At 38.3% G+C, this 21,590-nt stretch overlaps 1 protein-coding gene across 1 annotated transcript; it reads left to right on the forward strand.

Moving 5' to 3' along the window:
* The first annotated feature begins 1,789 nt into the window (after positions 1-1,789).
* Positions 1,790-21,590, forward strand: LOC139946015 (uncharacterized). Its single transcript, XM_071943598.1, has 6 exons — positions 1,790-1,985; positions 5,348-5,647; positions 12,078-12,134; positions 13,191-13,466; positions 15,797-16,022; positions 16,560-21,590. The coding sequence occupies exons 1-6, from the start codon at positions 1,919-1,921 to the stop codon at positions 16,621-16,623; spliced, it is 990 nt and encodes a 329-aa protein (XP_071799699.1). The 5' UTR covers positions 1,790-1,918; the 3' UTR covers positions 16,624-21,590.

Consider the following 21,590-nt stretch of genomic DNA (forward strand, 5'->3'; position numbering starts at 1 on the left):
TGATAAATTAATAGTCTGTAACCATTTCGGATTGCACGACACTACATGCAGCACAGTAAGTAAAAGTGTCTGCAATCTGTATTCGCGTCGTCCATGGATTGTAGCATTCAGGTCTGTAACTTAATAATAATATGTACAGTATTTAGAAATGTTTGGGGTGTTATAAAACAAATATTGACTGCTTTTACTCGTGCAATGGTTAAAAACTATGACTCCCTCGGTGATCCCCGGAGCGTTCTATTTTCCCGAGGGAGTCATAGTTTTAACCATAGCACTCGAAGCAGTCAATATTTGTATAATATAGCTCTATGGGCCTGATACGGTTTGCATTTTGTCCTTAGCTTTGACAACCGCCCTCAACATTTTGTAATAGTTAGTTTGATTTTCGTTTTCAACAATAGCCGATTGATGATTTGTCTTTATTGTTACTGTGTTAGTATTCGTCCCTGTTTGTACTGTTTGTGTCTGTTCTTTTTAAGGATTCATTCTTTTAGCGTTTGGCTGCCTTTGTTTTGTTTTTATTTTATATTTGATTGCGTTTTGTTTTATTAGTTTGATTCAGAGTACTTCTTGTTAAAAAAACAAGTGTTTGATTGTTGTTTGGGCTATAAAGCTTGATTTAGGAATTGTTCATTGTTTAAAAACAGTTTGCTTTGATTGTTGTTGAGTTTTGTTACCTACGTTTCGACTTTGTGTTTGTTGAACAACTTCTTTCTTTGATTATTGTTTTGTCCTTTAATTTATAAATTTGTTAGTTTTGGCCCTTTTGGCCGCCCATAATAATGGGCAAGACCGGCATTTTTATAACAACTTTGTGTATGATTGCAATATTGATCATAAAAGGGAGTTGTCATTTAAAAAAAAAGATTTTATAGAAAACTTAAACAGAAAAGGGTCAGTGCACCAATTTGCTTTCACCTTAATTTTGTAAGTATTTTGTTTTGCATGGGGTGGTCGTGCGCCTGCTGGAACCCTCCTTATACAGGCATATCATCATTGTGTCTAAAATATGTTTTGTGTTAGGCCTTTACGCAAAGTAATTTTCTTCCTAGGTTGAATTGAATTGAATTATTGTCAAAACGGTTTGCAACCTATACCCCTTTTACAAAAATAACTTCCGGGCTGAGAGCCAAGCAGCAACCAATCAGCAATTTCATAAAGTCTGTTGAAGCAGAAAACAGGCTAATAAGGAGCACAGGTAAACACCAGCCAAAATTACATTATTGGTTGCAACTACGTATACGTACCCCGGCACTTCCCCTCAATGCTTCCCCTCAATTTTTGCTATTTTTTTTATTTTTTTGTCAAGTCAAGCACTACGGCTTAGCAGCTTTATATTAATTGGGCACAATTGCGTGCGGGGCTTTCCCAAAAACTCAGTCAGTTGTGCATGCTGTATTGTCACTAGTGCTGGCCACAGTCATGTCAGAGCATGGCCATGTGCTTGGAAGTTGAAGTGTTTTTAAAATAGCACATCACCATGCTGTGCGCAAACATTAATTGGAAACACAACGAACAACAACTAACTGCCTTTAAAAAAAACGAACCAAAAATAACATTTTATTTTAAGCAATCAGTAAAAAGAACTGTCATTAACTGTTCCTTGGAGGAATAAAATAACCCAATGAAGGTTTTACTTTTAGATCCAACGCCGCCGCTGGCGGCGTTGGATCGGATCGAACCGGCCAAAAATAAATTAAAATACATTCGCTGGTAGCCGGCCGCTGCTGTGTTCAAATAAGGCAGAAATTTCCATCGGAGTACCAGCGCATTTTACTGCTACCTAGGCACTAGGTATGTCGTGACTATTTTTAGGGGGCAAAAGTCCCTTGTTTTTCTACCTTTTTTGCAAGTTTGATGGGTGTTATGTTCTCGTCCATTGTTTGGACTAAGCAACTCATGTAGTTGCATTAGCAGAATGCTCTTGGTGACGGCAATTTGTTTTAGTTTCGTGATAAAAATGTGCTCTTCTGCAAGCAGTCCCGGTAGGTTTCTCATTGTTTTCACAGTATAATCGTTTTGGGGTAAAAAGTGTTACACCAGTTTCGTGAGAAATGTTAAATTTATATTGTTGAAGCAAATATGTAATTTATGCCTATTATCTATTTCATTATTTCCATATTTTGGTATGTGTAAACTGCATTATATAAAATTAAAAAAAGATGCCGAATGACGTCTCACTTTTTCAGTCATCTTGTTTTCAAAATCAAATTATTAAAAAAATAAAAGCCTAAAAAAAGGGGCTAAACTTATTTGTTGTTAACTAAAATAAATAAAATAATTTAAAAAAGACCCAATCTCAACTCAGCCTGGCCAACCAGTGCCCCCCCCCCTCCACCATGCCAGTGGCTGGCTAGAAATAGGAGAGTGGGATGGTGTTTCACTTTGTGTTTGTCTTTGACTTTGACTCTTGAGTTTCAACTTTGAGTTTGATGAATGATATTGAGGGTCCTACTAAAAGCCGACAACAAGCCGACAACGCCGACAACAAGTCTATAGCGCCGCCAACACGCCGCCAACAAGTTTTAAATACCTCAAAAATGGCAAATAAACCATATACCTTTTAGAACTATATGTGTTTTGTAATGTAAACATAAATTTAATGGAAAAACTTCACGAAAAGTGTGAATTTTTAACCAGAAAAAAAACTTAACGTTCACGGAGAACGGTCGGACGCCATCTTGGCTTAAAATCGTGTTTGGACCAGTTCATTATGATGCGGGTGAGTCAGACTTAGCAATAGAGGGCGGGCGTCATGCACTGTGCACACTGCAGTGAAGGTCTTCACATGAAGCCCGCCCTCTGTTGTTGACAAGTGCTAAATCTACCCGTATCATAATGGTCTGGTCCAAACACGGTTTTTAAGCCAAGATGGCGTCCGACCGCTTTCCGTGCAAGTGAAGTTTTTTTCTGGTTAAAAATTCACACTTTTTGTGAAGTTTTTTTATTAACTTTACGTTTATATTACAGAACACATATAGTTCTAAAATGTATATGGTTTATTTGCCATTTTTGAGGTATTTAAAACGTGTTGGCGGCGTGTTGGCGGCGCTCTGGGCTTGTTGTCGGCGTTGTCGGCTTGTTGTCGGCTTTTAGTAGGACCGGATATTGATGGTTGATTTTTCTTTGCATGCTGTCCTGTCGAGGAAAATGGATGCAGTGTTTATTAATTGCATGGTTATATTAGCGAGTCCACCGATCTGCCCCTTTTGGGTATTTGTATCTGTCACACGTAAAAAAGGGCAAACTTCATCGATGAAAAAGTGCTACATATACGGCGCTTTAGTTGCTCCAAATTACCTTATGTTGTTCAGGATCATGAATTGTGATCATTTATTGTTTTGTTTTTCAACTTACGTGCACTTAAGATCCATTTTGTTTTGTTTTCACTTGACGATGTGTTCTCGTTTTCGCCTTAATATCTCGTGAGAGGATGGTGACACAATATTTATATTTCACACAAATGTTGTAGAGAAATAAGCGTTCCCGATCGTGAGAAAGTTGTAAACATTTAGGCTTTCAAAAGGTAAGAAAATTTGCCTCAAACTTTGTATTGTTTGTAAAATTTGTTCCAGATTGGTGTCAGGTTCATTTCATTTCGTTGATTACTGAAAATCTAAAACCAAATAAAGTCCAATAGGGGTATCATCATATGTGTTAGGGTCACCGCTACAAAATGAATCCATAAGTTTTGTTGTAAACGCTGGCGCATTTTAGCGCAAGCCCATCTTTTGGAGGCAGGTCCAGACTCCATTTTTATCATTTTGAGTTCTCCATTTTCTGTTCTACTATTTGTCGTCAAGCCGCCGTCAACACAACCACTACGCAGATGGCAGTATTTGATTAGTCTTGGCAGAAGACGTCAGTGAGCAAATTACAGGAAGTGATGTACATAAGTGTCGGTTTATAGTCGGTCGCGCGATGGAAATCTTGACGCGCAATCATAAAAAGACACAGTTTTTAGGCCTCAGTCTTAGGATCGCGCGCAAGATTTCCCTCGCGCGACCATCGCGCGACTGACTATATGATTAACACAACCTCGTCCCCGGGATGTGTCGAGCGGTTGCTAGAAGGGTGCTTGTCAAGATGGTTTAAAAAGTAAACTATGAGGACGAGGTTGATATTCACGGTAACGATCATTAACGTCTTGAGCTAAGACTATTCCATGTGCAGGAAAGCGCCCTCTGTTGTCCATCCTGTGCAAGTTAAGTGAAAAGCAAGATGTCGGCCGACGGCTTTGCTGATTGAGATTTTTCGCGATTGAAAAACTCAATTATAGAACTGAAATGTAACCTCAAACTTATGAAAATTCTCTGTAGCAAATATTTTCAGTTCTCTGCCTCTTTTGTGGATTTTAAATTAATATTGGAGGAGTAAACGGCAAGTTGACAGTAAGAGCTTAGTTGACAGCACCAAGCGAATTGACGGCAGGTTGACGGCAAGTATTACAGCCCCTCCATTTTGAACTGCGTGTTAGCGATTACGCCATGGTTACGTGGTTAAACTTTAAAATTAAATTTTGTTGCTGGTCCCACAGAACATCCTCAACGGAGAAACAGTAATTAAACTTGAAGCACATCGTCAATTATTATTTTTAAATTTTTTTATAGTGTTTTATCATGGTTTTATTATCAAGGGAACAACAAAGGACACAAAACAAACAAAATTACTCATAATACCTTAATCAATTCAAACTTAAAGCAGGCACCTAGTTACTTAGCTAATAATAACAAAGTCTTTATAAAAAATAGTCTAATCCTCTTTTTTTGCTCCAAATTATTTTAAGGAACAAAACCATGCAATTCCTTTGTTATTTTACAAAGTTTAAAACTCTTTGTTTTAAGTTTAAAACTTTGAACACTTATTAAAACAGGCAGTGGGTTGATGTTTTGCCAGCACCAGTAAAAAAAGTAAATGCGCTTAAGTCAGAATGACACTGAATGCCCAGAGACTGTTTTATTGAAATGAATTGACTTGGGTTTTGGGGGACGCTAGAAGTCTTGGAAGTTTTACTGTGACAGTGATAATTGTTACTGTTAGTCTGGTTCTGCGGCAACATTTATTGTCAAGTTGTTGTGACTTTGAAAATACAATTTATATCAGTGAAAAAAGAGTATTCTTCCAAAGTTTGTTGATACCCGCAAACAGGCAACCACTAGGTTACCTTAATAAAGCTCAGTATTCTTCCAAAGTTTGTTGATACCCGCAAACAGGCAACCACTAGGCTACCTTAATAAAGCTCAATAACTTCTAATACAAGAAATGATCTGCCATCAGAGAAGGGCTTTCATCCTACCAGTGTTTTACTGCATTTTGAGTAACTGTTTACCCTTTTATTTTTCCCCAGAACATTTTGACGAAGTGTTTGCTTGCGTTGAGAAAGATTCAAAAGAAAATGCCACCACTGTCACATGGACAATTGCTCTGTACCTCCAGACGAACAATAAAAATGTATACTGCGATCTCGTGTACCGTCAAAACCAGTCATTGTCTAGTGAGAGTCTGATGTATCAAGCCCCCTCCGGAAACTTAAATCTACCTGGATTACAGATGGCTGCTCAGTATATTATCCAAATGATCTGTTTTGCTAAGGCTCCAAACGGATCGAGAAGCACCCACAAGTCCAGTGAGGTTTCCTTTATAGCAGGTAAGAGACAATAACACTTGTGTCGGAATGGACGTACAACACATGACATTTTTCTAGTTTTCCGTAGAACCATAGAGAAAGGATCACAGAAGGAGTTGGAACGGAAACCCACAGAAACAGCACCCCGAGTTTGTCCCTTAGAAAATGCATTGTGATCGCCAGCTGCTCTTCCAGTGAATCAAAAGAAGATCATTGCCCCAGATTTGCTGGCCATGGTAACCGACAGCCTGGTTGATAAAAATTTTGCTGCTGTCAAACCATGAGTAACCATGGAATTGAATGTTCATATCGTAAAACTTTTTCCTATGGATTCCTACATTCAGAGAGAAGATATTTGTACAATATATTATTTAAAGTTTAAAACCGACAGGATTTCAAGTAATCGATAAAATCTTTTTTGATCGATAGCCAGCTGTGGCTGACAGAGAAATTTGTTCAAATACTTGATGTTTTTGTTCTTTTATGTTCAATGTGAGCAGTCTGTAATGGTGGTCTCTGGTGGGAGTGACCAAATGAGCAAAACACAAAACCTTAATTCTGTTTGGTCATTGCTTTGTATTTGTCTACTTTGCTTCCAGGCCTATCATTCAAAAAGTGTAATCATCATCACCATCCTCATTAAATTGATGCTGAATTACAGTTACACTAAAGTGCCAACTCATTTAAACAGGTTTTTTCCCAAGGGGAACAAATTCAACCTTCCTCAAAAACCTTTTAACTCGAAATTTTCCGACGGCAATAAACAGCTTCTTGAGATGACAGTTGTTGATTTTCAAATGCACACTACAAATTTGTTTCATAGATTGCTTCTAGGCTTAGATGCAGATTTCCCTTTTCAGCCTCACTCTTGGCATGCCTCAACAATAAGCCCATCTCAAGGTCATGTTTTCCTAAATAGACCGATCCATTAAGCTCTGCCCCATTGCGTATTGACCAATCACAACACAACGAAGGTCCAACAAATAAGGTCCGACATGCGTGTGGGGATGCTTGGCCCGCGCAGCAGAGTTGTGCAGAAAGGCATTGGAGAAGCTCACGTGTTCTTGCTCACATATGCGTCGTGGGCGGAGCCTAAAGGATCGGTCTATTGCCTCTGTTGCTTCAGTGAGATATCAGGGGCCTTTCTCGGACCTTGGCTTTGGCGTCGGCGTAGGTTCCAGGCTCCATCTGCTGTTGTCTAACCACCGAGTGCAATACGCGCTGCTTCAAAAATGCAGGTTAAAGGCCGAGCTGTGTTTTCAGTGCGTATGCAGCTCACAAAGCTTTTAGCCTGAGCTTGAGCCCAAGCCGAGGTTTGAGAAAGGCCCCTGGACTCCAGGTGGCCATTTTCAGATGCGCTGGATTATCTTCATTACCAGAAAATGCATGCGAAATGGCTTTTAAAAAAACAGTTGTTTGATCACCTTCAATTTTAATGCATTAAGGTTTGCCCATGTTTAATAATATTCTTTCGTACATTGTCCAATGCCTAATAAATTAGTCTCCTGTATAAACCTATCATTCAATCATTGTATGTTATTGGAGTTAAATTAAAGCCAGATGACTGCACATATCAAACTTCACTATTCAGTGTTCATTCATAGTGCAGTGTTAAAGGCAGTGGACACTATTGGTAACTGTCAAAGACTAGCCTTCACAGTTGGTATATCTAAACATAAGCATAAAATAACAAACCTGTGAAAATTTGAGCTCAATCGGTCGTCGAACTTGTGAGATAAAAATGAAAGAAAAAAACACCCTTGTCACACGAAGTTGTGTGCGTTTAGATGGTTGATTTCGAGACCTCAAGTTCTAAATCTGAGGTCTCGAAATCAAATTCGTGGATAATTACGTCTTTCTCTAAAACTATGTCACTTCAGAGGGAGCCGTACCTCACAATGTTTTGTACCATCAACCTCTCCCCATTACTCGTTACCAAGTGAGATTTTATGGCAATAATTATTTTGAGTAATTACCAATAGTGTCCACTGCCTTTAATACTGTACTTCAAAGGAATCTTGCATGTCACTCCACAGAGTCCAAGTACTTTCACAATCACTTTGTTCATTAGCAATTCCTTTGGTGCCTGTGCACAGCATTACATGTAAACTACATGTATGGAGGATGTACATTAGAAACCTTCCCAATTACTTATTTTCCAAAACGCTATCTAAATCTCCATTTGAACTACTGCAATGTACACGGGTCCTTAACTTTTTCAATGGCTAGCCAGCAGGACCACTGGACCAGTTAGGTTATCATTTCACTAGTCCACAAAACGTCCAGGCCACACAGTAACTCAAGGCACCCACAGCATTTGTCGTTGTGCCCCATGATTAAATGCCCTTTGCAAGGTTCCTGTGCAAATTTACATTTTCCTCAGTGCCCCTTACCAGGGCTTAATTTCATAGACCTGCTTTAAAGGCAAAAAAATCCTTGCTTAGTAAAATCAGATTACCGGCCAAGACTCCACTCAATTTTTATGCTAAGTAAACAACAGCTAAATACCAGTCACAAGCAATGTATATGCCATGAAATGTTTGCCAATTTTTGCCAATTTTTATGTGTTAAATAAGCAAGCTAATTTTGTGCTCAAAAGCAAATTTTTTGCTTAAGCAGCTCTATGAAATTGGCCCCTGAAGGAAGTGCCCCTGCAACAGCAAAGGCCTGCTTGTCTTTCAGCTTTTTCACTAGTTCGATACAATGTACAGGTACTTTTAAATGCTTTTCACACTGAACGAGTCAGCCGGATTACTTAGAGAGTTTTCTGACTGGCCCTTCTGGCATTTGGCCAGTGGACCACTGATGTCAAACCAAGTCATTATTCTCTTTTAAATCTTGCCAGTTGCCACAGAGTAACACCACTTGTTTCAAATTGAGCTCTCATTTCTGCAAAGATTCATAGAACTACCCAAGTCCAGACAATACAAACATGAAGACACTGTTAGAATCGCTTTCAGGCTGTGGTGGTTCTGGGGTGAATCAGCAATTTTAAAAGGAAGTTCTCCCTGTTTGATGGTCTGATCATTGATTTGGTGTTGTTTAAAACCACTGGCTCTTCTCAGAACCACCGCAAGAGATTATTACATGGTGTGTCCGGAAACCACACTTGATTGTATCTTCTCCATGCAAATTTTCATCAGCCTGAATGTCTCACTTTGCATTGTAGTTGTACTTTCAATACTTGAGTCATGGACATGTATGCTATCTTCACTTCAACAATTGTCATCAGCATTCTCAATGAGTTCTCAATATACATGAACAGTGTCACTACAAATGTACATGTTGTACAATGATAATGTTGTTTAGTACAGTTGTTGCTTCCGGGCATCAGTTAGTTATCTCATGCCTGGAATCTCACGTATTTATTTTTCATGGAGGAAACAACCAAATTTAAAATGGTAAAGGTTCTAAAACAAAAGTACTTTTGCCAGGCATGGTCAACAAAAGTGTTCATTATGAATTGGATTTTTATTCTAGCTTAATAAGCTACAGTGTACATTATAAACAAAAATTTGAAACAATTTATTTGAGGATTATCACAAATAAAAACCATAACTTTAAAAGGGAAAAACAGATACTCACTAAATGCCTAATTTGTGCTACAAACTACATGCTGTCAGTTCGCACATTGTTAAAAATTTGTGGGGTGATACAACTTGCAAACTCAAGTATCTTCATGCTATGCAAGTTTTGTTTCAACAAAATGTTCAACATACTGTAATGTTAATATAATGTTCATAAAAAATCACTTCGAGTACATAATATTTTACTAATAATCTACATATATATCCTGTCGAAGTGTATTTTTGCTGGTGGCAGCATGGAGCAATAAACTAGTGACACTACACATAGTTTTAAAACCATGTTCCAAATGTGTAATGGTGCAATGATTGCTTGTCACTGACTACTGGGGTTGTTGTTTGCTAGTTTGGTTCTTCCTACCCCCATGGTTAGATCATAGTACATTGACAGCTTAGTGAAGCCACAATAGTCACAACACTCCACATTGGCATTTAGAAGAATAGCTTTGTTTGTAATCTCTGCTCCTCCCATGGTCATCTATTCATGGATTTACTGTGCGGAAAGTCTCTGTAAAGAATGCAAGATCTCCCAATCCACATACATGCACTGTAGTAGCCAAGGACCATTGACATTTTTTGGCTCATTAAGGACATGTTTTTTTTTTCCCGTCACTTTTTGGTTGTTTTCATTCAGCCTTCCTGGAAAATGGTTGTCACTTGACAAATGTAAAGTTTCACCACATATCAAGGAGTTTAGTGCTCATCCTAGTACACCAACCTGGCATGCATTGTAACAAATTTACCCAGTGGGCTTCTAAAAACTGGGCAAAATACTTGCTCAGGCCTATACGTACATGTAACGCTCATTTATTTCTTCCTTTTCAGATGTGAATAAATAGTACAATTTTAAGATGTGTTATTTATTTTTGCCGTATGAATGTTACTTCGTTTCACTTTTATGTTTGTGATTGCTACCATTCAATCATATCTTTCGGTCATAATGAAAGCATACATTGTTTAAAATCTGGTCTACTAAAACTTCCTCGGGCAAGAGGCATAGTTTGGTGGGCTACTTTTTTAGAGCCTGAAAAGTCTATCAAAGCCTATACCATTATGTAGGCCTATATTAAGGTTAGCCCTTTTGCTCAATTAAGTTCGCCTCCTTTTTTCCCATTAGGCCTAAGTGCCAAATATCCTGTCTGATAATGCTTTGACATTGCAGTGGTTTTATTTTTTACAAATCAACAGTTGGGTGCACAGATGGCTAGGTACATGTGGCTAGCCTTACTTGTTGTTTACAAGAATACCCCAATTCAGACCCAGTAGTGCAATGAATTTGAGGTATATGGACAGTACAAATGTACCAGCAGCTGCCCTGCTAAATTCTTGCTGGGGACTGGTATTGTACTTTGTAATGTCAAGGCCATGTAGAACTGGGCTAAATACAGCAAAAAAAGTGTGGAGTTACATGTACACCTTCAAAATTAAAAATTGTATTACACCGTAGACTAGTAATCATCTCCATTTTACAACCAAACTGTGAACATATCATTAAATTGTTTTGTTTTAAAGGAGGATGTCATTGTCATCATGATCATACAAATGTAGGTTTGTGGCCCCTAGCCTAAGTTATTATCTGTATCCTTTTATTTTCTTGTAAGCCCCAACCAAGAGTGGCTTTAGCCTCGTTTAGGATGGACTTGCATTGAAAACAGTGCCCCCCTCCCTGAAGATTGGCAACCACTCCTCTTCTAAATAACCAATCTACCTTTTAAAAATGCTGACCAGAGATTGCCCTTAAATTGTTCGGTGACTTGCTACCAGGACCAGTAGCTTGGTCAGCTCGCTAGTCCAAAGTACATTCCAATGGTTGAAATGTATTGGATTTGGTAGCTTGGTCATCTCGCTAGTCCAAAGTACATTCCAATGGTTGAAATGTATTGGATTTGGTAGCTTGGTCATCTCGCTAGTCCAAAGTGCATTCCAATGGTTGAAATGTATTGGATTTGGTAGCTTGGTCATCTCGCTAGTCCAACGTACATTCCAATGGTTGAAATGTATTGGATTTGGTAGCTTGGTCATCTCGCTAGTCCAAAGTACATTCCAATGGTTGAAATGTATTGGATTTGGTAGCTTGGTCATCTCGCTAGTCCAAAGTACATTCCAATGGTTGAAATGTATTGGATTTGGTAGCTTGGTCATCTCGCTAGTCCAAAGTGCATTCCAATGGTTGAAATGTATTGGATTTGGTAGCTTGGTCATCTCGCTAGTCCAACGTACATTCCAATGGTTGAAATGTATTGGATTTGGTAGCTTGGTCATCTCGCTAGTCCAAAGTACATTCCAATGGTTGAAATGTATTGGATTTGGTAGCTTGGTCATCTCGCTAGTCCAAAGTACATTCCATTGGTTGAAATATATTGGATTTGGTAGCTTGGTCATATCGCTAGTCCAAAGTACATTCCAATGGTTGAAATGTATTGGATTTGGTAGCTTGGTCATCTCGCTAGTCCAAAGTACATTCCAATGGTTGAAATGTATTGGATTTGGTAGCTTGGTCATCTCGCTAGTCCAAAGTACATTCCAATGGTTGAAATGTATTGGATTTGGTAGCTTGGTCATATCGCTAGTCCAAAGTACATTCCAATGGTTGAAATGTATTGGATTTGGTAGCTTGGTCATCTCGCTAGTCCAAAGTACATTCCAATGGTTGAAATGTATTGGATTTGGTAGCTTGGTCATCTCGCTAGTCCAAAGTACATTCCGATGGTTGAAATGTATTGGATTTGGTCCTCATGTGTTTTAACTGGCATTAGGCCAGGCAGTAGACCACAGGGGATAATTTCAGAATCTAAGTTCCAAGATGAACTAAAAACTACATGGATGGTGTCTGATATAAATTTTGTTGTTTACTTTTTCTGTTTCAGGGCCAAGTATTAGTAAAGTGTGCTCCCAGAGTAGTCCACCATATTATCCAAGTAATGGTAAGTCAGATCAATGAACAATCTTATAAGTTCATTTAGAACGGTACTATGTACTTCTAGATCCAGTTCCGTGCTTAGAACAATATTGAACCCAAGTCTCGACACTCCTGGGGTGATGGGTCTTTTTCTTCAGCTGCGCCGGGCATCTGGAACTCTCTACCACTTAATCTTAGATCTTGTCTTTGTACCACAAAATGTAAATCGCTTCTCAAAACTTATCTTATGTCGGTTTTCAAGGACTTATTCTGTTGTGTACTGTCTGTTTTTCTTAGCTTAGACTTATGTTTCCATTTTGTTAACTATACGCAGATTATTGTTTTTTGTTACTCAGTGCCACGAGCCCTTTTGTGGAGTTGTGCGCTTGATGAATTTTCATTATTATTTACTATTATTCATCCTGTTTTTGTTGCTTCTGCTGGTGGGTGTTTGATAGAGTTAAAATAAAAATTACACCTATTTATTAGTGTAGTATTGATGTTTGTTAGGCAGCTGTACTATACATGCTATAAAGTTGGATTGAAACAATATAATTAAAAGAAAACTAAAATTTAAAAAGGGCACAGTACTTATAACACTTGTGTATCATATTGTAAATGAAAGTACACAAATCAATATAGGTTTTACATTACAATTTAAAGAAGAAATTATTGATGTAGGCCTACACACGTGTCTTATTGTGAAGCTCTTTGTCAATGTGGGTTACTAAAGGTAAAGTACACTTTTGGTAATTGTGTATCACAAAAAGCATTTATAAAATAACAAACCTGTGAAAGGATGGGCTCAACTGGTCATCAAAGTTGCCAGAAAATGATAAGAAAAACAAAAACAACATTGTAGCATAGAATTGTATGCTTTCAGATGCCTGAAATACATTATGTAGTAGGCTTAATGCTTGAAGCCTATCTCAGATTAAAGTATTGGGGTGCAAAAGTTTCTCTAAAAGTACATTACTTCAAAGGGTGTCGTTTCTGACAAATAATTTGTAATATGAACAGCTCCTACAATATAACCTACAATATAACAAGTTCCCCCTTTCTTTCCCCTGGCCCAAAACAGGACAAATGTTACTCTGTAACCAGGCAACGCTTGGGGATAACAACAACAGTGTGCAGTGGTGGAGCTTCCGTCCCTCTTTGCCACAGATGAGCTGCGTTTTGTTTTACACGTCAAATGCCATGACGACACAGCATCGAACAGAGACATTCCGGGAAGGGAACCTGCCCATGAGTGGTTCCTTGCTATTCAAGGGTGACATTCTGGATCTGGTGGTAGAGTGTAGCGATGGCAATAATAACATTCAGTCTGCAGGAATTGTCAGAAAGACAGAAGAAGGTAAGAGAGATAAGAAGCGCCCTAACCCCTTCATCCCCCCCTCACCCCTCCCCCCCCCCAATCACCATTAAATACATCCTCCCTCTGGTTATGAATATGACACCATGGTCAAGTTGTTAGACTGCAGGACTTGCAATCACAAGGTTGTGGCTTCGAATCCCCCAGCTAATGTAAACGCTGATTTCACATTGACTCTGAAAAAATAGAGAATAAATATTGTCGTCTAGTTAATGAATCACAATTTCTTGTTTTGTGTAGTTCATAATCATAGACGTTAAACCAATGATTGTATGAGAGAGACTGGCTGTTGCCAACTTGGTGTTTATATCCCTTTGTGGGAGTTTGCCGAGTTCCCTTGATGGGAAGATCATTCAGACGAACGAATGAACCCTTTTCACACTGTATTTCTTACCCCTGTAGAATACAACCCTGGGGAGGCCCAAAGAGGTTTGTTTTCTTCCTATGGTCATCCTGGTGCACGTTCACACTGCCCCGTCTGGGTCCATACTCCACAGGGTTCTGGTTGCACAATACCCCAAGGTTTACTGCCTACCCTTCTTCCAGAGCAGGGGTGGCTATTCCAAGGGATGTGCTTATTTTACAGGGTAGATCATGGACGAAAGTTGTTCTATTGTGAAAGAGCTGGTAGTCTGTTCCCGTGGTTGCCCCCTGGGAAGTTAAGTAGTGTGAAAAGGGCATAGAGTTGTTATAAGAACTAGAGGGTGCACTGATGATGCTTCTTGCACAAACGCGATGGGACTGCAAGGAGACATGCGCGCCATTCTGTACGCGTGTTGAATATGAAGTACACGTTGGAGTTTGTGTTTATTGAACGCTAGGCGATGCTGTTTTGTCAACTTAGAAAATGGCCATACGCGCATGCTGGGCCACGTATCATGTAGGCCAGTGCGCCCTCTAGTTTTTATAACTCTATGGAAAAGGGCTATAAATGGATACTTTTTTTCTAGCAAAAAACTGTGTGGAGGTTACTAAAATGGAAACGTTTCATCATAAGCCAATTTGTCGCGTAATCCACACCATAAACAGGATGGAGATAACAGATGGGTTTATGATTACGCAACCACGAAAAATATTGAATTGCATATTGGACGGCGTACCCTGTAGTGTGGTTATTTAAGATAAGGATTATCCTGGTGGCAGCATTGATGTTCTCCCTGATAGAGTTTCATTTATATTATGCAAGAATTTACCCAGTAATGTTTCTGATAATTTTGGGTTGAACATAGACAAATTTACTGGAGTGGGACTTGAAATTCAACCTCCGGATCAGTGTGCCGACTTAGTGATTCTGATTTGTACCCGAACAAAGATATTGACAACATTGGGAAACCACCAACTTGAGATAGCTCAGTTGGTAGAGGGCCTGCACATTAGTCCGAGGTTGTAGATTCAGGTCCTGCTTTAGTAAATTTGTCTTTGTTCAAAATTATTTAAATTTGTACTGCTAAGAAAAAAATGTTGTGTTTTTAAAGCAAACTAGTGTCCTTCACTATGGTTGGATCCGGCAGGTTGGGAAAGGGGGAAGGGGGGGGGGCAGAGGGATCCCTCAGTTTGATCAGAACTGCAAATCTATCGAAGTGTGGTTTAACTACATGATGTGCGAAACAGTGGAAAGCTGCCAAGTTTGTCTGCTGCCACCTTTTGTTTAAATAACAGTCTCCTGCACTACAGGAAAATCAATGTTGAGTTCAGGCTTTTTACTATTAAATTGGAACAGGGTTATTGATTGTGTTGGGGGCTTAAAGGCAGTGGACACTATTGGTAATTACTCAAAATAATTAGCATAAAACCTTACTAAGTAACTTGGTAACGAGTGATGGGGAGAGACTGATAGTATAAAACATTGTGAGAATCGGCTCCCTCTGAAGTAACGCAGTTCTCGAGAAAAAAGTAATTTTTCACGAATTTGATTTTGAGACTTTAGAATTAGATTTTGAGGTCTCGAAATAAAGCATCTGAAAGCACACAACTTTGTGTGACAAGGGTGTTTTTTCTTTCATTATTATCTCGACTACCAATTGAGCTCAAATTTTCGCAGGTTTGTTATTTTATGCATGTTTATGCATGCAGGTGAGAAGACGGGTCTGTGACCATTACCAATAGTGTCCAGTGTCTAGGTTAGTCAGCCTGGAAGATCTGTGTTTAACCCACAAGATTGAGCAGTACCCAGAAGCAGGATATTTGGCTGATCTCTAGGAATTATAGAGTAGTACAGTGAGTAGAGATTCATGTCATGGCCACAAGCTTGATCTACAAAAAGTATCAAAACCCTTTAATTGAGTTACCATTCGTTGTCAATCACTTTCCAGATTCAATGCAAAGGCGCTGCTCCTCCTCATCAGCGGCAGTCGTCGATCGAACCCTTCCAGTAACATCCAAGACGCTTCCTACAGAGCCGACCCGGTACAAGGGCCTCCATGTCAGCAGTGTAGGGCAGGGGCTTGTGCTGGCCTTCAGCATCGTCTTTGTTTCCTTTGCTATGTCTGTGCTGGCGTACAAACGCTACAAAAGCTACTTGAGGAGGAGATCTCAGAGGTAGGCCAAGTGATCCTGAGCTTTAACTTGGGCATTTTATGACGGTCTAACAAGGGTTTAACAGATTCACTGACCGTCATCTATTGAACATTCCCTTAATTTGATTTGGCATTTTTGCATAGTATTGCTGGCCTGGAATTTCAATTCTGAGAAGGCAAGGCAAATTTTCGTATTGCAAAGGGCACTGTATAGGGGTGGGCTTTTACAGCGGCAGTCTTTTTTCGGAGTGAATAATTCAACTGCCTTGAGCAGAGCTAGTCCACCAAAGGCCAAGATCAATTACGAGAAAGGCTCCAGGCCTGAAGTTTTTCTCAGATTCAAATATTTTTGTGAGAAATACCTCTTTCTCTAAAACCATGTTACTTCAGAGGGAGTCGATTCTGGCAATGTTTTGTTCTAACAACAGCTCTGCGTTGCTCGTTACCAAGTAAGTTTTTGTGTTAATATATTTTTTTAGTTAAGACCAAACCGTGTCCATTGCCTTTAAAACAATCAAACAGTTCCAGAATCCAAATGTATACTCATTTGCTATTACAGATTGTTGAGGATAGAGACAGACGAAGAAGTGGCTGCAATGCATGATTTCCAGAGAATGGTCTGAAGGAAGGTACTGAACATCACCACCAGGCAAACAGTATACACCTCATTCTGAAATTGAGTGTCTTTTTAATTAGTGTTTTACAAAATCTGTGCTTTGAAGTAGACATTCGGACGATGTGAAGGACACATGCTGTGTGTTCCAACGACACAAACGATGATTGTAGAGTTGTAGCTTCTCCAATTTATCCACCAACTGAATGAGCTCTCAATTGATTGGATTCAGTGTCGGATGAGAACAAGCCACTCTTGCGGCAATTACATCAAAGACTTGTTACATAGCTACGTGCAACATTTCAAATTTGGATGAAGTTCGATGAAAGAGTGAGTAGGAGTTACTGAAGGATATTTATTTGAGAGTAATCTTTCAACTTGTGTACCTGTCGGCTTGTACATTAAGAATGTTGAAAGAAACGGAGGATAGGTTGCAGAACTGTTGATGTCTTTAAAGGAAAGCTTTCTTTATCACTGATAGTGTGTATTTGTAATGGAACCATATAGGCTGCTTCATACTTCCTGCGAGTGCGAATGCAATTCAAATTTTGACGTCACAAATTCGCAAGGAATAATTCGCATCAGTTGACTTGTGCTCAACTCTTGTAAAACATTTGCTGCAAAAACAGGGCTGTGACGTCAAAATTTGTATCGCATTCGCATTCGCAGGATGTATGAACCAGGCTTAAGTCTACTTGACAACACCAGTGTCAGAATTTGATCAACATTGTGCAAAGTCTTTTTGCAATTGGCGTCCAGTTACAACGTTAAGGATAGAGACCTGGGCTCGATTTCACAAAGCAATCAAATCCATCGTAAGACAAATTTTCAGTATCACCATAGTGATTTGCATTGTGACATCACACTTTACTAAGCAACTACGACTGATTTGCAGTTGCGATCAATTTTAGCTCTTTGTGAAATCGGCCCCTGGGCCATATCTGATCAGGCGACTCTAGCTATGGTTACAAATACTGCTTAAAGGGGGGCTTTCTAAGAAATAATCAAACCTCACTGTCAGAGACCAGACTATTGATTTCACCACTTGGAACTTCTACATTGATATGAACTTCAATCCTTGGATCGGGCTAGTTGGTTTAAGAAAAGCGTTTGAGAACCGTTAGTTATAAAATGCATTTGGTTAGAAAGATGTTTTAAAAGTAGAATATGATGATCCACACAAATATGCCCCAAAATTGCGTGGTTTTCCTTTTACTTTGCGAACTAACACGGTCGGCAACTTTGTAGAGTCAAAAATTTATACGAAAAACCATGCAATTTAGAGACAAATTATTTGTGTGGATCATCATATTCTACTTTTAAAACATCTTTCCACCATATGCATTTCAGAACAAACGGTTTTCAAAATGCTTTTCTTGGACCAACTCGCCCGATCCAAGGCAACGTGCCCCTTTATAATTTGCTACATTTGAGGAAACTGAATTCTCTTCAAGAAATTGTACAGCATTTCTATCATTTAGATCCAGAGTTTTTTTTTTTTTTTCTTTCCTTTTTATCACCTAAGGACAACAACAATCAATTGGACAGATTTGTTGAGAGGAAACAAAAACCCTGTGTGAATGGATGTATTACTTTGAAGTTCAAGGATACGTTTTGATATAAACTGTTGTTACATACATTAGGTGTGTTCTGAGGAGAGACGGTGTTAAGCCCGTAAAACTTCCTGCGAATGAGATAACAATTTTGAAGTCACAACAAATAGTTTGCAACAGTTGGACAGTGCTCATGTCCTGCGAAACATTTGCTGAGCAAACACCCATGTGACATCAAAATTCACTTAGCAATCACAGAAAGTTTGCACCGGGCTAGTGATTGATTTTGAGAAATATGCCATTTGCGAGTTACATTTTAAAGGCACTGGGCACCTTTTGTCAAAGACCAGTTTTCTCACTGTATCTCAACATATGCATAAAATATCAAACATGTCAAAATTTGAACTAAGAGAATAATGGAAGAAAAAATACCCTTGTCCCACTAGTTGTCTGCTTTCAAATGCTTGAATTTGAGACCTCAGCTGAGGCCTCAAATTAAATTCAAGTATATTTGAGTGAGAAATGACTTCCTTCTCAAAAACTACGTTTCAGAGGGAGCTGTTTCTCACAATGTTTTATACTGTCGACAGCTCTCCATTGCTTGTTACCAAGTAAGTTTTTACGATAACAATGTTTTTGAGCAATTACCAATAGTGTCCAGCGCCTTTAATAATTTGTGGTACAATGACCTGAATTAACACAAGTTGGAGTTGAATCTTTGCATGTTGGTAGTATAGTCTGGCAAGGTTTGCTGTATCATCATGTGTAAATCCCTTTTGAGCAGTGTTTGTTTTGAGAAGAACCTGTGATTGACAACTCAACATGTCGAATCAGTACTCTTCTGATTGAAATGTTGAGTCGTTAACCGTCGGTTCTTCACAGAACCAACACTATCCAAAAAGAGATTTACACATTCTGCAACCGCAAACTTCACTTGGTGATCACAAGTTATTGCTTAAGTTCCTCAGACTAGCACGACAGTTGCCACGTCACATGATTTAGGGTAAGCTTCTTCTTCCAAGTAATGTGCAGACTTCATCGCATGAAGATGGTGCACTTGCACTTTTGTGCATTTTTGTTAAGAGAACGGTGAACACCCATACAACATTAAATGAATGTGTACAGCAAAACGGCACTAGGGTTTGCTCATTTGGAGGTTGCTATGCCAAAGCTTTCCCGAACCATTTGTAAAGGCAACTGTCTATAATCTGGGGAATTCTTATTTAAACGTTAAACTAATATGAAAAGGCAAGTGTCTATAATCTGGGGAATTCTTATTTAAACGTTAAACTAATATGACTAAGCAAGTCATTTGTACAAACTAATATGACTAAGTAAGTCGTTGTACCAGACTTTTTTCAAATCAAACTTGCAAATGGCTTATTGAATATTATTGAAATTTATTGATTATAATATGAATGGATTATTTATTAATTGCATGCCGGTTTTTAATCGGATCATAATTTGATTATTAATCTTCAGGGAAAATGCTGCGTTGAGGAGCAGGGATGCATCTGCATCCTCCTGTTTCTTGCCTCAACCATTTTTATTATTGTTTTCGTCAGGTTTTTTTTCTTCCTATTTTTTCACTTAACAACCACAATTTCAAATATCTTTGTACATATATGTTCAAATTAAAAATTAATGTATAACACGTTTTGTGGAAACGTTTTTATATCAAGTCGTATAAATAAGCCATAAATTTGTTTGTTCTTTATTGTTATTATTTTTTATTGTTGCAATTGGATTATAATCTTAGAAGGTCAAGTACACCTTTGATTAACTGATTTTAAAAGAATTTTTTCTTCATAAGAATCAAAAGATGATATTTTGGGAAGTTAGTTTTAGCTAATTTTGTTGTCTGATTAAGAAGAAAATCGGTAGACCCTTGTTCAATTTAGTTTGTAGGTGAGCAATTTGTACACCCCTGTTTTCCAATTTACAGCAAACTTGGAGACCGTTAATCAGGCATGCAACTTTTCGTCTGATCAGCTGATTAACTCTTTTTGTTCTCAAAACAGTTCCAAAGGAAAGTTTGCGTGGCCATTTTTTTATTTATTTTTTTCAATTAGAAAGTTGCATGTCTGCTTAATCTGGTTAAAATCTTTGGGAAAAGGGTAAGAATTTGACACGCTTAACATTTCAAGAATGAGAGCCAATACCATGTAGGCAAAAATACCCATTTGATGGTCTTGATCAAGTTAGTCTTGCATGCAGTCCCTTTTGCAGTGTTAGTTAGAAAATGAGAGTTGTGTGCAAGGAAGCAGGCGCACAAACGCGAACAATTTGAATCTTAGAAACGCTACTGTCAAAAACTACGGGAAACTACAAAAACTACACGCTTTACATTTCAAGAATGAGAGCCAATACCATGTAGGCAAAAATACCCCTTTGATGGTCTTGATCAAGTTAGTCTTGCATGCAGTCCCTTTTGCAGCGTTAGTTAGAAAATGAGAGTTGTGTACAAGGAAGCAGGCGCACAAACGCTAACAATTTGAATCTTAGAAACGCTACTGTCAAAAACTGTTTTATTAGAGTGTTTATTCCAACTAAGAATTATTCTTCCCTAAAATAAAAGAATTAGTTCCAAAAACCAAAGGTATGCGTTGTCTTTTACAAGAGGGGTTTTGTTGGAGGACCTGCTCAATGTTTGCTTTTTGGGGTGATTGTTTGTTTGTTTGTCTTTTTCTTTTTTTTTTTTTTTTTTTGGGGGGGGGGGTTCATGATTGGGCAGTTATTTTACAATGTGTGCAAATGATGGATTATTATGAAACGTCATCTCTTATAACTATTTCAGGGTCCAAGTTATAATAAAGCACTAAACTCTTATGCATAGATGTATGCTTAGCAGCGAAAATTATCGCTAAGCTAAAACAAAATGTTAACGTCATTACATGTACCAGAGTTGGTTAAGACAGGTTGCTTGTGATTCTGCTAAGCAATATTATGTTGCTTTTACTAACATGATTTAGTAGCTTCTTACTCTGCAAAGATCCTTGAATTTAAATAAGTGGTTAGCTTTTTTTCTATAACTTTCATTTGGAGTAAAGGTTTATAAGGGTTTAATTATAATGTTTTATAAAATGTTAATAGCCCACCCAAATATTATTTCATGTTTTTTGCAATGTAAATAATTTCAGTAATATTACAAACTAATAACAATAACAATATGTATATGAAACAACTAATTAATTTGGTGGTGTTGTTTTTTGTCTCGAGGGGGGAGTTTAACTTCAATCATAGTGCATCCACTTAAAAACCATCAGACCCCAAAAGAATAAATTTACCCCAAAAGTCTCCAAAATAAAAAAAATAGATGAATAAGTCGGCCCTAAAATAAGTTACCAAAATTATAAATGGCTGAAATTGGGGCACCGTTCATTTTCAAAACATTTCCAACTCCATTATAAAAACACTTTACTTT

The sequence above is a fragment of the Asterias amurensis genome, chromosome 13, assembly GCF_032118995.1.
Source record: "Asterias amurensis chromosome 13, ASM3211899v1".
NCBI classification, from domain to species: domain Eukaryota; kingdom Metazoa; phylum Echinodermata; class Asteroidea; order Forcipulatida; family Asteriidae; genus Asterias; species Asterias amurensis.